The sequence below is a fragment of the Apteryx mantelli genome, chromosome 29 (genome assembly GCF_036417845.1).
Source record: "Apteryx mantelli isolate bAptMan1 chromosome 29, bAptMan1.hap1, whole genome shotgun sequence".
In the NCBI taxonomy this organism is placed as follows: Eukaryota; Metazoa; Chordata; class Aves; order Apterygiformes; family Apterygidae; genus Apteryx; species Apteryx mantelli.
In genome coordinates this window covers 4,182,753-4,205,827 of record NC_090006.1, presented here as the reverse complement: position 1 = coordinate 4,205,827, position 23,075 = coordinate 4,182,753, and the positions used below count along the sequence as shown (strand labels likewise).

Genomic DNA, 23,075 nt, shown 5'->3' with positions numbered 1-23,075 from the left:
TCTTATTTTTCCTCTGATGAGCAGTTTTGGATAACTTATTTCAAAGCAGTAATCAATATATCACAACTCGTGTGACATTAACTAACCAGCAGGAACTTCCGCTTGCTGTAACACTTTGTGACTTGAAAATTGTGCAACACCTTCAGTAAACACTTCCTCATATAGGAACAAGAATAAAGCTGAACAACTCACTCGCTCCCATTCACTGCACCAGAGAGGAGAGCTTAAAACACAGACAAGGCTGCGAACCAAACTTCCCCAGCCCAAAGAGACCACTGCTAGATAAGCGCAGCTGTGATGACTAATAAACTTCTTGTTTCGGTTGTCTGGCTATGTTTTCTGCGACAAGGTAAGTCCTTTTATTTTTCTTCCTCTTTCATAAATGGTTATTATAAGATTACTTTCTATAGCTTTTATGAATTTTTAATTATTAACCTGCAGATAATACTGAAGAAAAGCAAATAAAAGTAATTGAAGAAAATGTTATTGCTGAAGTTAGGGAGTCTGGTTTTTTTTCTTTTACCATTCAAAGCAATTATTTTAAATTCTCTAGTCAGAGAAATATTTACTTGCATGAAAACTGGTCGCAGATTGGCTAAAGATTCAGAACAAGTTCGTTTTGCGAGCCAATTAAGAAAGTGCTTCCTCTGCAAGTGATCAGAGAGTTTATCCAATTGGGACAACTTACCACACTGACGACACTTTGGCAATTAAAGGAGAGAGTTTTATTTGAATCCTGTTAATGATGTTACCCGAACTAAAATAGTTAGCACCCTTATCTCAGGTTGTGAGCAGAGAAATTCATATGACTTATCCTTAACAGACCACACATTTTCTTTCCACGTGCATTGTTTCTTTCAATTCATACCAACAGGGAAGAGATTTTTTCAGAAGGTGGCATGCACAAGCATGCACAGGTTTTGTATACATAATTACACATGTAATTTGTATTTTTGTGACTTCACTAGCTGCACAGGATATCTGGAAATGCACACGTTTCAAATGCTTAAGGTGTTATATATCTCATCTCTTGATAAAAACAAATTTTCATTATCAATGAAATCCTCACTATAATGGTATTTCTTCCTGGTTTAGGTTGCTTGGAAAATTACATGATTATTTGTTCCTCATTGGCACTTTTTGTAGCTGTTCAATGAAGCCCAAGGAATCTCTTTCCTCCTAAAAGCTCCTAACTCGAGATAATGCCTAAAGCAAGATGAAGGTAGTGTACGGAGTTGATTGAAAAGCTGCCTCTAATCCAGAACAAAACTAACCTGTTTTCCTCGAAATGCTACCTGTATCGCACTGCAGGAAAAAGTCAAGTTTAGTTCTGAGTCCCTGTTCAAATCCAGCCTAAATTTGCACTATCTGGGCTACAGTCTGCCTTCTAAACAGAGCCTGCCTCAAGGAATGGATAGATAAAATTGGGGCACAGAACTCAGTTTCCAGAGGCCTAAAATATTACTTTGGTCACTGCATGAGAGCATACTTTAAGCTCATGGAAAGGGTAAGCCTGCAAAATAAAAGATTTTTAAAAAGTCAAAAAAACCACTTGCTTAAAATAAAATTTAACACATCATTGTTATTTACAATAGCAAACTTGCATTTGTTGTTTGCTAACAGGGTGCACACGGATAGTTTCTGTGTACTGTGCAATTGCTCAGCTGATGCAAGGTAACTTCTTAGGGCTTATTACTACTACATCATTGTGTCCTTCTCTACAGCACTCAACCTTGTCCAGATAAGGCCAAGCCGAGTTTATTCTGCAATTAATTTTGGAAAGGGCTTAATCAAGTAAGCCAGTTATGAAGAATTAATCTATTGATTTTACTGGAACAATTTGCATGAGCATGTGCTCTGTTGTTGCAGATACAGAAAATTACAGTAATTGGATGCCACATTCTTGTAAAAATCTGGCTTCAAGGCAGACAATTAAAATGGGAGTTGCACTTTTTCTTCTTTTTTTCTTTTTAATACAGGTTCTAGTGTTTAGTGCTGAGCCCTCGAGAATTTGTCCATTCAGGTGAAATGACCTTCTGAATGAGATTAAAGAGCTTAAGAGGCATATAGACCTAGACTTGCATTGCTGGAAATGAACGTGTCACTTGTAGGACCCCCCGTTTTCCCAAATGCTATCAGCTGCTCTCATTAACTTCGAGTGATGCAACATGTACTGACCACCTCTGCAAGACAGGCTCACAAATACAATTTTGTCAAAAATCACTCATGCTTGGAAACAGAAAACAAAATCAAAGCACTCTTCATTAGCAGTATATTTCCCCAAAATGTCCTCTATAGCCCACTGCAGACACACAGCACTTCTCACAAACAAGCCAAGTAAAAAAGGGTTATGAGTCATTTAATCTGGATTCCTTACCACCTTCAAGATTTTCCTACTTAGTCTATCTACAGTATCATATTTCCTACAGTATGGTATTTCCTACAGTAGTCTATCTCCTATTCTTTTACCTAGCCTGGTTCAAATGCCTTCGCAGTCCTGCTGTCACAAGCATGCAATCACCCTTGATCTGATTCAATAGGTAGAGCATGTCTGTTGGAGGACTGCCAGGAAGTATTTATGTGAGACTAGCTGAAAACCTTTCTAAAGGAGAAACCTAGGTTTGTTCCAGGCTCGTGGTGAACTCTACAGACTTACTTGCCTATCTGGAGGCAATCTTACCTTGTACATCATCATGTGATAGAGTTTGGAGATCATTAATTTCGCAGAACCATTAACTTAATTCAGGTCGTCTGCAGAATGCAAAGGCCAAGGTTGCACCTTGCACAGCTGGCTTAGCATGTTGGTACAACAAACCTCTACCGCTGGGAAAAGAAATCCTGAGGGAATTGCATAAAAGATTTTGACACCTAGAAATAGCCAGGTGTGTCACCTTGTGTGAACATCAGAGGATAACAAACCTTATGTTAGATCACATAATGGGGGGTGACTGCTTAGCCCACCCGATGAGCATTTCCCAGAGCCAGCGCAGGGAATACATGAGAAATGAGTGGTGCAGTAGATGGATGAATACACAGGACCTAAGAATAAGTCCTGACAGATGCAAAATATGCTTTTTTAAAAAGTTAATACTGTGTTTGCATAAGTATACATTTGTTTCTCCCTAGGGAGCACAAGCAAGAAATTACCTGGAGTTGAGCAATACGAAGTAGTTTATCCACAGAAATTGCACACAATACATAAAAGAGATGCAGAAAGAAACAATGAAGAGGTATTAAAAGAGAGAATTCTTATTTTAGGGGATGGGGAGGGAGATGGGGAAGCTTTTCTGGAGTCAGAGTAGCCTTGGCTTTCAAGCGGAAGAGACTTTGGAGCCCTAAAGAGGATGTGTACAACATCGATTTCATGTCTGGCAAAGACAGGCTGTGACGGGTGCTGGGTAGGTAGGTAGGGAAGTACCCGTATGTGGTTAGTGGATCTTCTATGCTTGTACCTCTGCACAGATGTATTTTTTGATACTACTCAGATTTTGAGTAAACTACAGATATTTTAATTTGAAGCAAGTTAAATCAAATGCTTAAAACTAAGCATGCTTTTACATACTTCAAGGTAGAATTATTAAGCTTTTTGAAGTTAAGCATGCACTTCAGCACTTTTCTGAATATGCCGGATGTGTGTTTATGACTGTAAGAATGCATTTTCAAGGTTCAGTTTATTCCTCTAATTAACTATGAAACAAAGTGAGCTCCTGCTTATTCTAGAACAGCCAGGCTGCTTATTCTTGGTGGGAAGGAGGAAAAGAATGTAGCTGGCAACTCAACAAGAGCAGGCTCTTAGCGAGGCCAGAAATTATAACAGTCCATATTCTAACACTTAAATTTGTTTACAGACAAAATACGATGACACGATGGAGTATGGAATCAAAGCCAACGGAGAGGAAGTCATACTTCACCTAAAAAAAAATAAGTAGGTTCAGTTCAATTTTTTGCTTGAACTATTATCCCTCACTGTAAGTGGCTCTGTAGAGCACTCAGGATGCAAAGAAACAGGACTTGGGCTCCTTCCTATGAGACAGAGGTACTTTGGTAAATGTAACCTTCCAAGTCCAAGGGCAGAGGAGGACAGGACGCATCATGTCGCTACTTTGGTAACTTGAAATAACTATGCAGGCATATGACATTATTATGACGGAATGACTAGCCTAACCTGGTAACTCTATTCTCCCATTTATTTCCTAAATGGCTAAATCCACTGGATGTTTAATGTTTACAGATTAGTTTACAAGCTTTCTATGTCTGTGTATTGTCTCTGGGTTACATTTATTTGTTCTCTGTTAGTAGAATCTACAGAGAAGAAAAACAAGAAAAATATCCATGAAACAGGGATGTCTGTGTTGGCTCTGTAACCTCTGCAAAAATGGAAAATAGTAATAAAAAATACAATTATCTTCATTAATAAGGCTTCTAACACTCCCTAACTTAACACTACAGCCGTTGGACTTTTTATAATGTAACATATACTGGCACCAACATAAGATGTTTTATGGGAATTGAAAGTGAGGAGAGCTCGCTTCCTCGGCTGAAGAGATTAGCAGCACTTAAACAGGCCATGCAGAGGGCATAGAGAAGCAGCGGGCACTGTTACAGGAACATAGCATACAAAAAGTCCAATACTATACAGAGCAAACATGAAATAAAGCACAGCTGTGATTTTCTGCTTGCTGGCTTCACCATAATATTTGACACGGTATCAAAGAAGTCTGTTTTAATAGGTGTGTTTCTAATGGCTGTGTAAATACAATGATGCTATAATCAGTTCATGTTAAATATATACTATAATTAAATGTTTGTCCCAGTTTAAATTTAACCTAATATTTGAAGGGGGGGAATTATATTGCGCTAGATCCCACTCTTTAAAAAGAAATGGGATTGTGGGAGTTTGGAGTAGTTATCCAAATAGAAATGAATGGAGACTTGGTTTGGTGCTGGCTTCAGCAGGACTACAGCTCTGGCCTAACTTTAAGCCAGAGCTGTAGCCTTTCTTAAGCGATATGCTGGATAGGAGTTGCTGTGCACAGAGCCTTGCAGGTCAGGTCTTCAAAAGGAATCACAAATGCGTATGTTAACAAGACACCCAAAGTCATTATCTCCCAGTGGTGGCAGAATTACAGTAATCTATTCTGTAGATATGATGTCCTCCTTTGAGGTTCAGAACACATATGTGCACAAGAATAGAGTTTTGTATAGATATAAAAGAAAAATCAGCTTCAGATAGAATGACTACAAAGGGGAAAGCTTGGGTTAGCAAAGTTATAAAAAAGCTGTGAGCAAAAGGATTGGACAATCTTAAAAACATATGCTACTGTAATCTTAATATAGTATCTGTGAGCATGTGCACATATACAGATATATGCATGCACAGGCACACATGAAATAAGTGAAACAGCTTCTCCACTGACCTGTATCTTTAGCTATTTATCATCAACGAGGGTGAACTGGGCAGACAGAACAGAACGGTACCATTTCACACCCACTGTGGAGTGGTGGAAATGACTACACAAATTGGAGGCCAGAAAAAGGATCAGTACTGCATATGCAATCATACATTTACTTTCAGATCTACCAAGAGATTACTTTATAGCAATAAAATAAGTAGACTTTAATTTTGTTCTTATTTTAGAGACGTCCTTTTGTTTGAGTAAGTATTATGAACAGGCACAATTACGCACCCAGCAGCCTTGCTTCCCCAGTCTTTTGATACTAATAATAACCTGAATTCCCTAAATGCTGTGTGTGCTATATAATTGCCTCTTTTCTAGATTACTCCAATTTAAGTGTTTTGAATAATAACTGCACTTTATTCTTTGCAGGCATCTATTAGCTAGAGACTATACTGAAACAATTTACTCAGATGATGGTCGACAAATAACAACAAGCCCTCAGATCAAGGTAGTAAACAAAGTTTTCTTTCCCCTATATTTGCAGTCTTGAGGAGGTCTGTAAGAGATTCATAGGTCCACGAAATAACAGCACAAACTGGGACAGAAAAAAAAAAAAGATTTTAAGTCCACGTGCTAAGAACTATAAACTTAGGATGCCTCTGAAGGGACAAGGGAGAATGATTCTCGACTCTGGTGGAGCTACGCTGATTTACACCGGTTAAGACTCAGACATACATTTTGCTTTCAAAAAGAAAAGCACTTTTCAGCTCACGGGCTGATGAACACATCTTCTGAGCTGGATTTCTCTCTTTTACGAGGAAAGGGAGTGGAGCCAGGTCAGAATAAGCATTGCACTGCTTTGGACCTCCTGACTTTTTGCTCATGTTGCACAGCTCCGTGACTTGCTTCTACACACTAATCTCGGTGAGATCATGGATTCAGATAAACACACATTCCCTCATTGGCTCCCCTTTCCACCCAGGCTCCCAGGAAATCCATTACAGGTTACCCAGGTGGTTTCTCTGAACCATGACAAATCAGTTACTCAGATACAGGCATAAAGGAAATCACTGTCTAAGTTATTTTTTAATTAACTATGTGCCCAGGGGACTTATCCTGTTGCTCTTCAACAAAGCCTTCACTTGAAGCATTTTGTCCGCTGTCGTGCCACGTGTTTTAATACACGCAATTTGGAATACAAAACCTAACGATCTTTGCCATAGGGTGATTAGCAGGAACAGGAGGATCTCAGGTGAAATAAGCATGTGTAAAGAATTCTGGGTTGCTTTTTATAAAACCGAGACAAACTCTGATTGCTCCAATTACTTCCACTCCCTGAAAGGATCCTGTGAAAAGTAAATAGCACCTATATCTGGTTAAAGATAATCTCAACCAGGCCTGGCTATGCAGCTTGCTAAACAGGGAATTCCTACATTGTGAATACTTCATTACCATCTCATTAGTTGTTTCTCTTGCATCCTTAGGAGACGGACAGTAATCCAACATTTTTTGTCTCTAGTAATTTTCACTTTGTGACCGATTCTTTCACTGTGAGAAAGTTGGCACATTGTGATGGAAGGAAGATTAAATAAATGGTAAAGTGAAACCAAAAATCCATGTGAAAAGAAAAGGCACACTGCATGCAGACTTGCATACTATTTTACAGGCCTCTATTAAGAAATCTAAGGAAAATACTAAGGGTAAAGTTTTCCACAATACCTCAGTGACTTTGAGCTCTCTTTGAACACAGAACTGCTCATTAGAACTTAGATCTCTAAATCAATTGTCATGAACATTCTTCCCCTAAGCATATGTTTTAATATAATGTATGTATTTTAATCTCAGTGAAGTTAATGCATTTAATTGTTGGGTTAATGTTAAAGGGTGTTTCCCTGAAGTTTTGCCACAATAAAATAATGGATCTTAATTCAGCAGAGCATATCAGTAAATGCTTAATTTTGAGCAGTGAATCTGCATATTCTTATTTTCACACATTTTTAGCAAATACTTAAGTTTGAGATCACCATAAATGTTCTTAAAATACAGAATGTGAGGAAGATATGGCTAAACTGGAGAAAGAGAAGGCAAATCAATCTGGGATGCATAAAAGCCAAGTTTTTAAAGGCATCAGGCCAGTTCATTGCAGTCAATAAGACAAGGCCCAATTTGACAATGTATTTTTTCTTTCTAAATAGGATCATTGTTACTATGAAGGTTATATTCAAAATGATGCTGATTCAATAGCAAGTATCAACGCTTGCAAAGGTTTAAGGTAAGATGGAGGTTTGGTTCACAAAAGGTAACAGTAGCAGACTGCACATACTCTGTGAGGCTAAATTTTCCAATTTACATCTTAAGCTATATCTAGCTTAAGAGCTATTATATCTATAAATGGATATTCTCTTTTATTCATGATTACAAGGAAACTAGTTTATAAAGCAAAGGGAAAGAAAGGAGAAGTTACCTTTCTATTGCAGTTCCAGAGCATTTAAATTAGAAGCCAAAGGAACATCTATATAAATAGATGTATATGAATGATTCCATAGCAGATCAGGTCATATTGCCTAGTGTTTGAAGTTGCTTTCAGTGGATGTCTAGGGATGATGCTTCTAAGCTGTAGGAAGCTGCATTGACACTTCAGCAGAAGGTCACGTTATTTTCAGTGCTAAAGCAGTTACAGGGTCAGCAAGTTCAATCTTTTGCACAAAAAGACCAGTTAAAAAAATCTGTTCATTTCTAATCATGGAAGACACAGTGGCATAATGTGAAAGGGCAAGAGGATGGCATTAAGTCTGAGAAGCTGGAGCACAACATCTTCCCAATGGATAACGGGGTTTTGCCAAAATCCAGACTTTGTGAATAGATCCAGCATTGCATGCCAAGTTTACATGTTAATACAGAATGCTTATTTTGACATTTGCGGATCAAAATGATTCAAAATTCTCAATTGCTTTCAATATTTCAGCTTTTCATCTCAATTAAAGATGAAATCACATCTTTGATTCCCCACTGAACTGAAATTCACTTTTCAATCATCTTTGTCAAGCACAAAAATCCCAAATTTAAATTTATTTCATTCCTAATCCAGTTTCTTTTTGACTGACAGTCTCCTGCTCAGAGACCTCACCTGATCAACCAAAGCTTCCAATTGACTCAGCAGCTTTGATTTCTACCCTTAAGTTTTTGTATATTCTGCCCACATGCTGCCAAACCATATTGCATTGCATCAATGTGTGCAATGATCCTTACGCTTGTGCTAAATGCTGTTTGATATAATGTTGCTATCCTGACTCTGGCCTGTGGATTCAAAGGATCACAGTCTAACCTAATGAAAATTTTCATAGTGGATATTTTGAGACCCATGGTCAGAAATACCTTATTGAACCCTTGGGAACCTCAGACAGAGAAGAACATGCAGTCTATAAATATGAGAAACTGGAAGACACGTCCATAAAAACCTGTGGCGTAATCAATAGTACCTGGGAACAGGATTCAAATGACCTCACCAAGATCTTCAAATCAAGCAACAATCCAGAAGTAAGTACAAATCAAAAAAGAAGCTGAAACTGTAGGAGAGCTGTGTGACTGGCACAAGTCCCGCTTTGTCTGATGGCACCTACTGAAGAGAAGCATGGTGAACAGCGGAGCATGCTCAGGTCTTAAACAACCAGATCAAAATGTGCCAGTGCTCAGAGATCTGAAGTTAATAAAGCCACCACCTGAGTTAAGCTCTCCTGCATGTGTCCATGTGCATCTTAAAACATCTAAATACTTTTTAATAATTAGCCTACCATTCATCATTTTTTAAAATGAGACAGTCCCATTCTAAATGACTTAGCTAAAGAAATACCCTGATAACTAATACATGGTTTTGAAATTGAAAGGATTGAGACTGAAACAGGCCCTGAAAGTCATTTAAAATACATCTTTTCTTTAGATGAAAACATATCTGAAAGCAAAAAAGTATCTGGAAGCTTACATAGTTGCAGACAACGCTATGGTGAGTACTGAAACAGGTATTTCTCTTTTGACCCTTTAGAGGCGACCTTTCCAAATACTCATATCCCTGGGCTCCTATTACAATTACAGTGCTAAGTATGCTTTACCACAGACTTTGATTAGGAATATGATTTCCTAACATCACATGATTTAGAAAATCCCACCTGGAGATGACAAGAATTCAGAACAGATGGCAAGGAACCCATCACAACCAGGGTCTTTGCGGTTCTTTTTCTAGGGAGGAAAAAAAAAAAAAAAAAAGTCTTTTGGGATGAAAACATGGCCCTTATCAGTTGTTTTATAACTCAGGGGAGGTTTCCTATTTGTTTTCTAGGCCTTTAGGCCCCACAGCAATGGTCAGTTGATGTGGCACAGGGAACCAGTTGTTGGGAGAACATCTGAGCATCCTTCTCTCTCACACCAGCAACATTTCGGACCTTGGCCCTTCCTGACCCCCAAGAAACTAGTTTCTTTTGCAGGATCTGCAGAAGCTGGTCACAGACACAACTGCATGTGTCATGTCAACACCTGGAAGACTGGGTCCACCAGCAAAGGTGGCAAAAGGAGGTCACCAAAAAGAAACAATCAGGGTCAGGGAAGAGCTCACAATGCAGTGACTGACCTGTTCTGCACGTTAAACACAGATATACATTTAAAAAGGGCCTAATCCTGCAAACACACAGGCTTACCTTTAAGTCTGAGAGTGATCCTAGCCGCAGCCAAATCTGACCCTTACAGCTACTGCGTGCTCACAGTTGAGCTATCCATGTTTGCACTATCAGACCTAAACTTCCTCAGCACCGCAGAAGGAATTGATTTCAATTATAAATAGCTGATGTGCCGTCATCCTAGGCAGGTCTAGATACTTAAGTCTGATCTAGAATCTCTATAAAATCAAGTATAAATAAGATAGCATCAGTGAATACAGTTTGTCCTGTCTCTTTGTTTCAGGCTTTGAAATATATTGTCTGATAAAATAATAAATACATAAGATAATAATAAATAGATCAGATATGGTGTGGCTTGCAACGTGGTCTTCAGTGAAGTATTCCTTTTCTTTTCTACAAATCACCTTTTTTCCTTCTCCTGTTCCTGACACCCTATATTTACTTTTTCAGTATAAGAAGTATAAGGAAGATGTTAAAGCTGTAAGACAAAGGATATTTGGAATAGTCAACTACATCAACACGGTAAGAGCAAATACAGCTAAGTGAAACTGGAATAGAAGTATATTTTTTTTCTATTGCAAGCTTCATGAAATAATAAATTTAAGAAAGAATGACAGCTTCCTTGTCATTTATGAAACAAATCTACCTGCTGGGAAAAATGTGTAAGAATCTGTCCCATTACATATCTAAAACCAACAGAAACACAATTTCAGACTGACAACTTACAGTCCACAATATTTCCCACTACAAACAGCCATAGAGACTACACAGCATTTCTCCATTACACTGCCCTTGTGTATTCCTTTGTATCAGGCAAAGTGAGTGGAAAGTAGATATAAATGCTGCCATATTCTCATATGTTATTTCACCCTGCAGTCATTTTGCATCCATTTTCAAGTCCTGGCCAAACTAATCCATCTGTCCATATTATCTTGTTCTCTGCCTTCAGATAGGAGGTTTCTATAAAACCAATTGATGTTAAAGAAGGCTTTATACCTCATTTTTTTAGCAGCTGTTAAAATGAATGATTGAAATTCTTTGAAAAGAATGAACTGATTCTTGATTTCTTTCAAAATTCAAATTTCTTCAAAAATACAGCTGGAATTTTCAAAGTTTTAAAGCCATTTTTATAGTAGGTTTAAACTTGGAGGAAAAGATTTCATGTTTTGGCTGGTCTGATTGATTTTTTTTGCAAATTCAAAGTGGGGAAAAGCTTAAACATGGCTTGGAGTGGACCATATTGCTAGCGACAAACATGGAATAATTACCAGGATAAGTGTGTTTCTGAAGTCTTTACAATATACTTCCTTACTACAGCAATGCTGTTTCTCTACTGCAGGTTTATAAGTCCATAAATATCCACGTGGCATTAATTGGCCTAGAAATCTGGACAGATAATGATAAATGCTTCTTGAGTCGTGCGGCAGGTTCCACTCTAGACAGCTTCTCAAAGTGGCGTCGATCAGAGTTATTACAGAGGAAGAGAAATGACAATGCTCAGCTAATCACGTGTGTATCATTCTGTTTCCTACTTGCATTTCCAAATAGGTTAGAGGAATGAGTTCTTAAAAAATTGGTCACCAACCCATCGAGATGCTATCTATAATAAACTGGATTTCGTGCTTTCCAATACCGAGCTGTACTAATTATAGGACAAAAGGATGAAATGCAGGTTTGATGTCTTGCTTTTCTTTGCTTCATGGAGCATGGATTACCCACTAGGACATAATACTAGGACATAGTGTCTAATGTTTGTATCTGAATCCCTGCAAAAAGAGGCAACGTGGACGTTGGTTATACCTCAGTCACTCCCTTTTCCTGCTCTGGTCACAAAATAGTTGAGTGCCCTGAAAACTGCAGCGCTTTAGTCTTACCATCAAAGGAGACATGGCATGAAGTTTAATGGCTGTGAAACGCAGAATGCCAAACTAAACCAGTGCTCAGTGGCTCAAGTGCAATGGCCCTGATTCATCAAAGCACTTTACTATGTTTAAAGCACTTCATCAAGCAGTTTACACTGAAACAGGTGCTTAAGTCTCATTAACTGCAATGGAATTCAAGTACACATTTAAAATGAAACGTGCATTTGTTTTCTGATTTGCAGAGATCTTAAGTATATCCTTAATTATATTAAACCAGGGGTTGCAAACCAGAGATGGAAATGAGCCTATGCTTAAAGCCTTCAGCTTTGTTAACAAAGCTGACAATAACTTCAGACGTGCTTCCCGATAACAGATCAGTGCATTTCACTCCACCTTTCTTCTTCCTTACAGAGGGCTTGACTTCGAGGGCACAACAGTTGGACTAGCCTTTCTAAAATCCATATGCAGTGATGTATATTCTGCAGGTATTATTCAGGTCTGATTTGTTCTTGTTTATTTTATTTTTTAAAGGCTTTTCCTTGTCTTCTACTCAACCAACAAAGAACGTTTAAGAAAATTATTAGGTGTGTGACATTTTCAGTTCCCTGTCTGGTTCATATCATTACTTTATTAGGCTGTGGAAATTCATGGTCAGAGATTTTATTTTAAATGAAATGCAGAGGGTAAGGAAAGCACATGCAAAGCATGGTATTTGCACTGTTTAAATGTCAACGCCAAACTCAGACACCTGTATTTGAAGCATCAGGCTCCTGTATAGTCACAGGAGAGAAGTGATTCTGTGCCTCCAACTCAAGGTTCCCTCTGTTGAAGAGGGTTCCCCACGCCTAAAGGAAGAGAGTAGGAATACCCTCTTCTCCAATGGCTTTAAGAGAGAAGTAAATGATGGTATCTGTCACAATACAAATCACCAATTTAGCCACTTAATTACAAATAACTAAGCTATTCCACTTAAAGTTTAGCCTAAACAGGGACATCGATCCAAAAGCTTACCCACAGCACTGGGAAAGTTGACTGTTGAGCCCACCTTCCTAGGTGCAGGCTGTTGGTAAAATGACTGACCCACAACATGAAATTCCAGCTTTCCCAAAAATCCAATCTTGACTGTGAAACCAGAATGCATCTCAAGGTGGGGTATGCACCCTGCAGCAGCAGGATTTGCAATGCCACGATGGAAGAGCATGATCAGTACGCTAGCTTTTGCTTTAGGCTGTTCCATGCTGACTGTTCTTTATACATCCAATTTCACTCTCAAAAGCACAAGACTTTTCCTTTCTTTGCTCCTACCCAACAGCACAAAATATCAAGCTAAGAGTGAAGATGGAGCACAGCTTCTGCCTCTCCACTTGGTGCGCACACAATGTCATATACAAAGGTTACCTTGGCGTAACAAGTAATAATAATATCACACCCACGTAATTATCCAAAGCACCCAGACAGCTACCCAAAGCACCCAGACAGCTATCCAAAGAGAGGATTAGGAGTTTTAGATATTCAGTTCCCCTTAATACTCAGTTGTTACTTGGCTGCCCAACTCCCTCATGTTTATTTACTTATGTTGGTTAGTGGTATGATCTCATTCTTAAGCTATTATACATAATCCAGACTAAACTGTGGAAGAGACGCATGTATGAGCTTGGATTGACTGACAGATCAATGCCTTGTGTACTGGCATAGATAATTTCACTCGAAGTAAAATTGTCCTATTTCTTAAACACATGGTTTCTCTGATGTTCTTATTTGTTCTAAAATGTTCATGGAAATAATAGGCTGCTCTCATTTCCACAGGATCATAACAGAAATGAAATTGCGGTTGGAGCTACCATGGCACATGAGATGGGTCATAACCTTGGCATGAGTCATGACACCAAGGCCTGCACATGTAATGACAAAGTTTGTATCATGACAGATACTGTCAGGTAGGCATTTGCAAAGAAGGGTGAGTGCTTTAATGCGTAGGGGCAGTTAATGATGGGCTTTGGATAAGCTGCCAATTTCCTAAATGGCGTAGTGGTTATTATTTTTGTCCTCTGACATTCAAATACACAAAAGGAAAAGAAAAAAGACGACATTCCAGAAAGTGCTGGGCATCCCATTTTGAATTCCAAGCTCTTGTAAGACATTCCTAGATGGACACCTAAAAAAATCATTAGTCACTTTTGGATAGCCTTTACTTTGCATGCATGGTGGGTTCTTCATATTATACCATAAATACTTGCAGTAACTATTTCTTCCTCAAAATGGTAACAGCATGACTTTTGAGAAAACTATTGTGGCATCTCATGGATAACAGAAGCTCCCCAAGATTAATCTAAAGTATATTTTTGTTCCCCATGCTGAAGATATTTCCTGTGAAAATCACACTAAGTGATTGCACTTTTAATAAACATCCATTTGAGAGGTTTAGGTGAACTTTAATCTTTTTTCAAACACCCTCAGCTTCTGCTAGGCAGCCCAATGGAAAACTCCTAATGCCTGAACCACCCAGATATGATTTGTGTAGACCACACTTAAATCTTTGGGATGTGAGTTTTATTATATGCAGTGTCTACATTGACTACATCTTTTTTTCCATCTAATCTGTTTGTCTCCACTGTTTTTCTATTATAACTAGAAGATGGTGTTATATTTATTAATGTATGTATTTGGAAAAATAGCTGCATCTAACAATTCAGGGCAAAGTCACTTGTTCATTTCTCTTCTAAGTGGTATTGCTTTTCCTTATCTACGCCAATTCTAACATAAATCCTCCTGCTTTCTCAATATAGTTCTATAATCCCCCAGAAATTCAGCTCATGCAGCCTCCAAGATTTTGAGAAATACATGTTGAGCGACATGCCAAAATGCTTAACTAACATCCCAGATACAAGCAACATCATAGCCCCTCCAGTCTGCGGAAACAGCTTTGTGGAAAAAGGGGAAGAATGCGACTGCGGAACTCCTGAGGTATCTACGTGCAACTTGGAATAAAATAATACACAGCCTCAATCTTTGCCTCTTCTAAGTAATAGCTGGCTTTTCTTAGTATTCGAGGTAGCCAGTTCAAAGCTAGCTGAACTATTTCTGTAGCAACTGTGGTCACCAAATTGCTGATCTGCAATGTAGTCATCCCTATAGCACGCACGCAGAACCGCGGCAGGGTAGACTGCACAATGTGGCCGTGCTTGCTGTGCAGACGGAGGAACTCCGAATGGGGAAGAGCCTTCCACAGCGAATCATCTGAGAGGAAATGAGCAAGTCCCCTGCACCACTTACGTCTGCACTTCATAATCAAACATACTTCGTATTCCCACATGAGCCGGCTGAGAACAAGTGGCACAGTTTGTAGTGAAAATGGGTTTTAGAGAAGCAATGGGCAGGTCCTTTTCTCCCTCAATAACCTGTGCAGGATGGTGCATTGAGAATGCAGTAAAGAGGGGACCCAAAACGCGAAGCACTGTGCCAGGGCTCTGATTCCTCTCTCATTCTGTCACAGGAATGCACAAACACTTGCTGCGACCCAGAGACATGCAAACTGACCACAGGTTCTCAGTGTGCACACGGAGAGTGCTGTGAAAACTGCCAAGTAAGACTCCTTTCCCCCTCTGGCTTCTCTCATGTTTTCTGGGGTATATTTTTGGCCCTAAAAATGCAGTAGTACACCTTTCAAGAGAATCAACCCTCGTTATTTGTAATTACTGACATAGCACAGTAATGAGAAGCATGCTTTGCCCATCCCAGACTACCCTACAGCTATCAATTTACTCAATCTTTCAACATCCTGGTGAAATGAGTTTTTCCCATTTTCTCCTGGAAAAAAAACTGAGGTACAGCCAAGCCACAATCTTGTAAACAGATGTAACCAACTCAACATTAGATAAAGACATGACCATTACTGTAATTTGTACAGCGAGAGTGGGATTTGCCTCCCCTAATTTTAGTCTTCTTGTTTACTGTGATTTTTAAAAGGCACAGAGGAGCGGTGCATTAAACGCAGCATTCCTTTCATCCCCTTCAGTATAAAAAACCAGGAGCTGTTTGTCGAACAGTTAAGCATGACTGTGACCTGGCCGAGATGTGCACTGGCTCTTCTGAGAAGTGCCCAGCGGACCGGTTCCGTGTGAATGGACATCCTTGCGACGATGGCAAAGGTTACTGCTACATGGGAAATTGTCCCACCCGGGAAAACCAGTGCAAAGCTGCTTTTGGACCACGTGAGTACAAGCTGGCATTGAAAAAAATAAGGCTGCCTAGGTCAGAGTAAGAGACAAAGGTAGACTTTGCCTAGTGGCAAATCATCAAAGATCTCTTTGATACCAGGAACAGCAGATCTATATAACTGAGTTTGTAGCATATACTTAATTACTATTTTTATGTTTACATTATATGTGATTATAATTACATGAGGTGAAGTCCACATCACACAATATATTTCTAGAGGAAAAAGGAAGTGTCAAGCTAATTCCTCTTTTGCACAATGGTGACAACTTTGGAATGGTACTGGGTGAAGGTAGAATTCTTCACGTGATAGATTGAGAAGATATCCATATTTCAAATTAACGTCCAAATTTCCTATTAATGGGACGATCACTGTTATTCCATATTTTTCAGTTAAAATTTGCATTTGTTTGCAAAAGCATGGAGCCTGCAGAATATGTGTGGACACTCTTAAAATATCTTTCTCCTTTGCACACCTTCCTGTTTCTTAAGACATGAGATGGCTCACCACCTTCTCCAGTTCTGACTGTGTCCCTTCTCCTTAGGCAAGGTCGGTTGGTTTGTACGGGCTATAGAGAACTCACAAGATAGGTGTTGCTTTATGCACACAGAAACACTGCAAAATCTAACCTAATCCCAGCTTCTCTCCTAAACTCTTGATATCATTGCATATCTCGCTTTCCTCTTCAACAGAGGCTACTGAAGGTGCAGCTTCCTGTTACCGGATGAACGAGAAAGGGGTATATTATGGATACTGCAGAAAAGAAAAAGGTAGTCACTCCCCATGTAAGAAAAAGTAAGTATCATGTTACAGGACTGTGGTGTTAAATTCAGAAGGATCTGGGAAAATAGATCATTCCTATTCAAATTAAGAGCCAGAAGCATAGAGCACTGTATTTTAGATGGCATATATATCCATGTGTGCCTTCTCTTTCATCTTCAGTTTGAATTGTAGTAAAGACAATTTTGAAGAGAAATCCAATTTCCAAATAGTATTCTTACCCACTAACTATCCCAAGCCAACTATCCCAAGACCACTCTGAGGAAAAAAATGAGTGCGTGCATATATCTGTGCAAGTCTGCTTGTGAAGAGGACTCTGTGCGTGTGTGCACATGCATGTGTAGATAAGGAAATGGAAGGGAATTTTTGGACAGGGAACTTGAACTTCAGGTGAACCTCAAAGGTTGAGTTCAGATTAGATAAACGCTCATTTCAACAAAATACTGTAGGCTTCCTAATAACCTCAATAGGAATTAAAAATCTAACATGTTTTATGCACAAAACTGACCTCAAATCACTACAGGCCAAAGTTCATACCTTTAGTTACCGCTTTGGAGTTCCTGTAGGGACGCAGCAGTTTCAAGCTGGAGGAGAGAACGGCTCAAAACGTTTTTCTGTGCCATGTTATCGTTCTAGCAGCTCTTGTTCTCCTTTCAGAGATATAATGTGTGGGAAGTTGTTCTGTGCTGGGGGGAAGGAGATGCCTGTGTATGGGAGCCTGGTGACCTTTGAGGCATGCAAAGCAAGCTTTCCGACCCATGGAGAAGCAGATCCAGGGATGATTCTCAATGGAACGAAGTGTGGGAATGAAATGGTTAGTGGAGGAAAGCTTTTCTCCTATTTCTTTCGACCTTGCTTATATCATTAGCACTTTTGCCAGACAAGAAAGACTTTAAACAGGGAAGACTGAAGTGGACACTATACCTGTGATCTGATCTGCTATACCTTCTGCCTTACACCTAGTTCAGATCAGTAGAGAAGCAAATGGAAACTGCTATCCTTCTTACTTCCTTATGCTTGACTGCTGTGTTTTACTCAGTTTTCATTGATATGAATGCATGTGGCAGCAGAAATATACCTTTGTACTGAAAGGTTAAAAGGTCACAAATACGCTACTATTTTTAATCAACTGTTTCCATAATGGATGTGCTAAGCATCACTGATTGCTATGTCTGCATTTCTTTGCTATATATTTCTACTTAGAGGAGGTTTGGGGGGGAAAAGAAATGGTGAAAGACAGAAGAAGGGCAGAAAGCAGTGTTACAAAATATCCAAAGGTTGAATGAGAAATTATATCAAACTCTTAATGTGGGTTTGAGTGATTTGCATACCTGTTTCTATGCCTCCTTTCACTCTTCATCACTTCACACAATAATGAGAAAGCTCTGTGTGTTCTGAAAGCCACTTGTCTTGGATGACATGTGCCCTGTACGTTTCAGGTGTGCAGCAATGGAGAATGTGTCTATGTCGAAGATGCCTTCAGATCCACCAACTGTTCTGCCAAGTGTACTGGACACGCTGTAAGATATGAGCTTTTGATGCTATCCATCTTAAAAAAACAAATTGATGCAAGTCAGCTACAGACCTCATTGATAGCAGTATTTTTTTAAGTCATTGGGACAGGAATTTGCAAAAATCCTTGAGTCGGAAGCTTCCGATATCTTTATGAATGCAAATCTAACTGACAAGTTATCAATATCTTTACTAAGGAAATTGCAGGACATTCTGTTTCTAGCCCTGCCACTGAGCCATTGTACCACAGACGTTCTCTCCCAGGACTCCCCCTTTTTGTGAAGATAATTGTGCTCATCTTATTTGAGCATTAAGAGACCCTACAGATGTAGGGCCTGAGCCTGCTGCCATGTGCCTTACGCTGTAGCTTCCACTGCAAAAATACCTGCAAAAGGCACAAGACAGCAGACAAACAGGCCTGTCCTCTACTGTGTAAAACAAGCTCTGCTATTACAACTGCTAAATTTTAGTCCAAGTGAAATGAGAGGGAGTTTCCAGACCTAACTTCGGTAAGCTTATCAGGAGGCTGATCCAGAGCCACTGAAATTTTATTATATCACCTTCACTCATGTTTCCACCCTGAATACTGTCCTGGCTTTATGCTTCCCTAGGTGTGTGACCACGAGTTGCAATGCCAGTGTGAAGAAGGATGGGCACCACCAACCTGTGACAGCTCGACAGCAGTTACCAGTGAGTACTGCATGGCCGTGGATTCGGCAAGCTCTGCAAACAACAGATTGAAATGAAAGTTTCTTTAACTCCAGTGAAACAGCACTACTTGTACTGGCTGTCGTTGCAAATACGGCACCTAAGTCTCCGATTTCTGCACTTTTTTGAGTCATTGCAAATTGTGTGAATGACTAGAGCAAGCTATTTTTCTTTATAACCTATATAAGTTTTCGCAGAGGCAAGCTCTCCAGAGGTTTTGCTGTGAGGGAGGCCGGCAAGGTGATTTCTTTAACACCGGCATAGAACTGACCTTTTCCTGATCTACCTTATGGGGAAAATACTTTGTGTAATTTCCATGCAGTTGGGAGAAGAATGATTTCTGAGCCTTTGTTATTATACATCTTTCTCCTCTCTGCACACCACTAGAGCACCAGCAGCTCTCCAATATCACGCCTTAGCTTTAGAAAAGCTTTGTTGAAGGAAAATTGTGAAGCCTTACTTATATACCACGACAACGTACTGTACCCAGTTTTGGGTATCATCCTTAAAGAGGAGAGGAACTAAAATGAACAGGAACAAAAATGCATGATCTGCGAGGACAGGTGGAAAGGGCTGGATTTGTTTAGTCTAAGGACAGCTCAGGCAGTAACAACAGTCCTCAAATATGGCAGAAATGGCAAGAAAAAATTCCTCTTCGTTACCATTCGTGATAAGACAAGAAGCCATAAGTTTGAGCAACAGTGAGGATAAGTATAGCATAGATGCTGTGGAAAAAATTACCTTGCCAATAGTAGGGAAGGGGAAACTGCTTAGCAATACTTGGTCTTTCAAGAAACAGCAACTTGTGTTCTCTCTTCCTGACAGGTTTCGCTGTCATTGCTGGTGTGCTGGTTGTCCTTGCTGTCACAGCAGTAGCAGCAGTGTTACTTATCCGTTTCCGGGTATTCAAGAGGTAAAATACTCTCCCCATTGAGAAAAAATAACTAAAATCAAGCAACTTCTGGATGGGTTTTAGGCTGGGGTTTTCAAAGGGAGCGAAGGGAACCTGGAAGGACTCTGAATGAACTCTGGGACGCCAAGGGCCTGCTACCTTTACCGAGTTGTTTTAGAAATACTGTGATCAGGAGAGGACTGAAGACTTGAAACCGCAGCTCTCAAGATTAAACTTACAATAATTGAAAAAAAGGGAGGGGGGGAGAAAAACACAGCTATACAGCAGGCCAGCAGGAGTAAGGCAGGCATTCGCTTCAGCAGCTTTTGTTTCATTGAGGGTAAGATGTGCAGTTGTAAGTTATATGTCAATATTTACATAGCTGCCAGCCCAGAAGGGGACCTGGAGCCACAAACCAAGTCTTTGTGAATCAAGAACACCCTGCAACGGCGGTACCTGCCCAGAAGGTAAGTGCAAGGAGGTGCTGGGTCCACTACGGCCTGCCTGGGGCAATGCATGTCTCTCTGGGAATACAACAGAGGGGCCAAAACATCAAGACTTGTCAGCGAAAGCACGCTGCATTTCCAGGGGTCTTTCTAAATGCTTGTCTAGTGCTGAGAGGAGAGTGCTGCGAGCCCCAGCGCAGGGAGGGAGCGGGTAAGCACAGGGCACCAAGCCAGCTCCCTGGCCGACCTGCAGCAGCTGGGCTGCAAGCAAAACTAACACACAGGATAAAGAGTTTGCCACAAGGCCTTTATCAGACTTAACTGTTCCCTACTTCCAGATGAACGACAAGAAACTTCTCCTTCCCATACCTCCACCACAGGAAAACAAACCACAGCGTCACAGTGTAAGTACCTCTAAAGAATGTCTTTGCTTGCACGTTTATTTTGGGGAAGGCAGAACACAGAGCTCTGGCATTACAGTGATGACCCACAATGATGATCTGGTCCCAAAGGCTGTGGAAATCACTGTACTCCAGACACAGCCCTGCACGTTCTCTTAGAGCCAGGGGAATAGCATAAAGCATCCCAGACCTAATGCGCAAAATTCACAGAGTCAAGGCACAACAAAAGCCATGCAATCTGACTTCCCAGCAGTCTCCTTATTGACCAGCAGTACAGGTAAGCTGGAGGTATCATGGTCAGACGATCTACCTCCTTCAGAACTGACCCCGTTATGAGCAGAGATGAATCCAAGCTAGATATAAACAGCTTTAAAGCCGTAGAAAATGTGCTTCTGGAACCAAAAGTATGAACCTCCAACTCAGGCCACCGTGAGACATGAATCAAGATAAATATCTCTGTTTAAGGTTGTAGGTTTGGTTGTCTAAAGCTACATGAACAGGATATATCATACAAATTTCTGATTGTATTTATATGGATCCAGGTCAGCTAGAATATTCCCTCTAGATGTATTCATATTAAACACACAGGAATTAAAAGAACAAAGTTATGATGACATGTTTTCAGGTGTGAGGCATTAATAAAAATGCCGTTGAGAACCAGAAAAAAGCCTAACAAACCCTAACGTAGCAAAATTCCTCCTTTCTTCAGTGCAGCCAGGAATACACTGATAAGCTTTTAGGTCTGGGTTTATTCTGAAATGAATGCATCCTTTTACCTATTTTAACACGCTTTCTATACAGAACACAAGCCTGCATACATTCTCGGGTAACATGCAGATACACACATACATAATATGCATACACAGGCAGTGTGTTTTTTATTCTCCTTTCTTACAGCCTGCCATAAGGCCAAAAGGTCCCCCACCTCCTGTCCCATCTACCAAAGCAGCCGCTTCTCACACAGGAGAGCGCTTCGTAAGTATAACCCTCCAAAACTGCATGTCTTTCCCCTGAGTTGCACACGAATAACAGATGCCAATTACTATTTTCAGCTTCTGACTATACATAAAGAAATCACAGACATTCAGATCACATGTTGTTTAGGGTAGGAGCCATCTTTTTTGCCACATAATCCTAAACCACACAAAATATTTTTAACCTGTGCCAAGGAGTCCTGTGCACCATCACAAGTACATCTCATGAGTGCAGAGACATCTTAGCTGCTACAGATGTTTGCAATGCTCCCTGCATTTGCTGAGATCTGGCAGTCACTAAAGATGCCATCTGTGGGTGGATCTCCATCAATGTGCTTTTTTTTTTTTTTTTTTTTAATAAGTCAGAAAAACATTTGCTGTTAATAAACCCAAAGAATCCTACTTAAAGAAACAAAAATCCCTCATTTGGATGTTAAGCACTTCAGTGTTTGAGCCTCCTGCCTATCTGATACTAGGGCCTAAAAACAATCTGCACACTAGTAACCTAACTGCATGAAGACAGACTGATCAGGACTCAGAAGACATATGGGCTTAACCATAGGGACACATTCAAATTCTGTTGTCTTTATAGATGCTTCCTCAACATGTACCTTGAGCACCTCATCAGCTTTAGCTTCCTGAGCAGTCTACCAGAGCATGGTTACTTGATACAGATGAATTTACACACAGGGCTCTTCTGAAACAGGAGATCTACAACACTTGTATATTTATACTATTGTGCCTTTTAGTATGTGGACAGATTAACCTAATTCACCCCTAGCTTTTACACTAGGAAAATGCTGTAGTAAATATATGAGATCATAGTAGCAGCAGCTGAGGTCTGAGGAGGTTCCGCAGCTGCTTAGACAGGAAAGCATAAAGACATTTAAACTATATTTTTATTATAGGCACCAGAAAGAAAATCTGCTCCTTTCCCAGTTCCCAAAGGCAAACCTCCACCTCCACCAAAGGTAACTCAAGTTCAGATGTGAATAGCAAATCTTCTGGGATGGCATTTGCTGAAATTGCACCAGGCACAGTGATTTGTCCAATTCTTTCTTTTTTATTTAGGCTTTAAAACCTCCTGCTAATCCCAGAGTGTGAAGCGTCTGAAGTAGGGCTGATCAAGAATCCTGAAATTTTCAGGGACAGTTTGTCCTGTGATTCCTCCATTTTTGGCAAAGGCAACTGAGATAGTCTTCCTGTTTTCTATTAAAA

General features: G+C 39.9%; 1 protein-coding gene across 1 annotated transcript; it reads left to right on the top strand.

The window, feature by feature from the left end:
* Positions 1 to 297: 297 nt before the first annotated feature.
* LOC106494173 (zinc metalloproteinase-disintegrin-like ohanin) lies at positions 298 to 23,035 on the top strand. Its single transcript, XM_013954386.2, has 24 exons — positions 298 to 349; positions 3,127 to 3,230; positions 3,849 to 3,925; positions 5,829 to 5,907; positions 7,595 to 7,671; positions 8,744 to 8,936; positions 9,337 to 9,399; positions 10,517 to 10,588; positions 11,406 to 11,575; positions 12,340 to 12,424; positions 13,735 to 13,865; positions 14,715 to 14,892; positions 15,422 to 15,511; positions 15,944 to 16,139; positions 16,837 to 16,939; positions 17,582 to 17,738; positions 18,364 to 18,444; positions 19,048 to 19,126; positions 19,970 to 20,057; positions 20,419 to 20,503; positions 20,821 to 20,886; positions 21,781 to 21,858; positions 22,766 to 22,828; positions 22,929 to 23,035. The coding sequence occupies exons 1-24, from the start codon at positions 298 to 300 to the stop codon at positions 22,959 to 22,961; spliced, it is 2,400 nt and encodes a 799-aa protein (XP_013809840.1). The 3' UTR covers positions 22,962 to 23,035.
* The last annotated feature ends 40 nt before the right edge of the window (positions 23,036 to 23,075 follow it).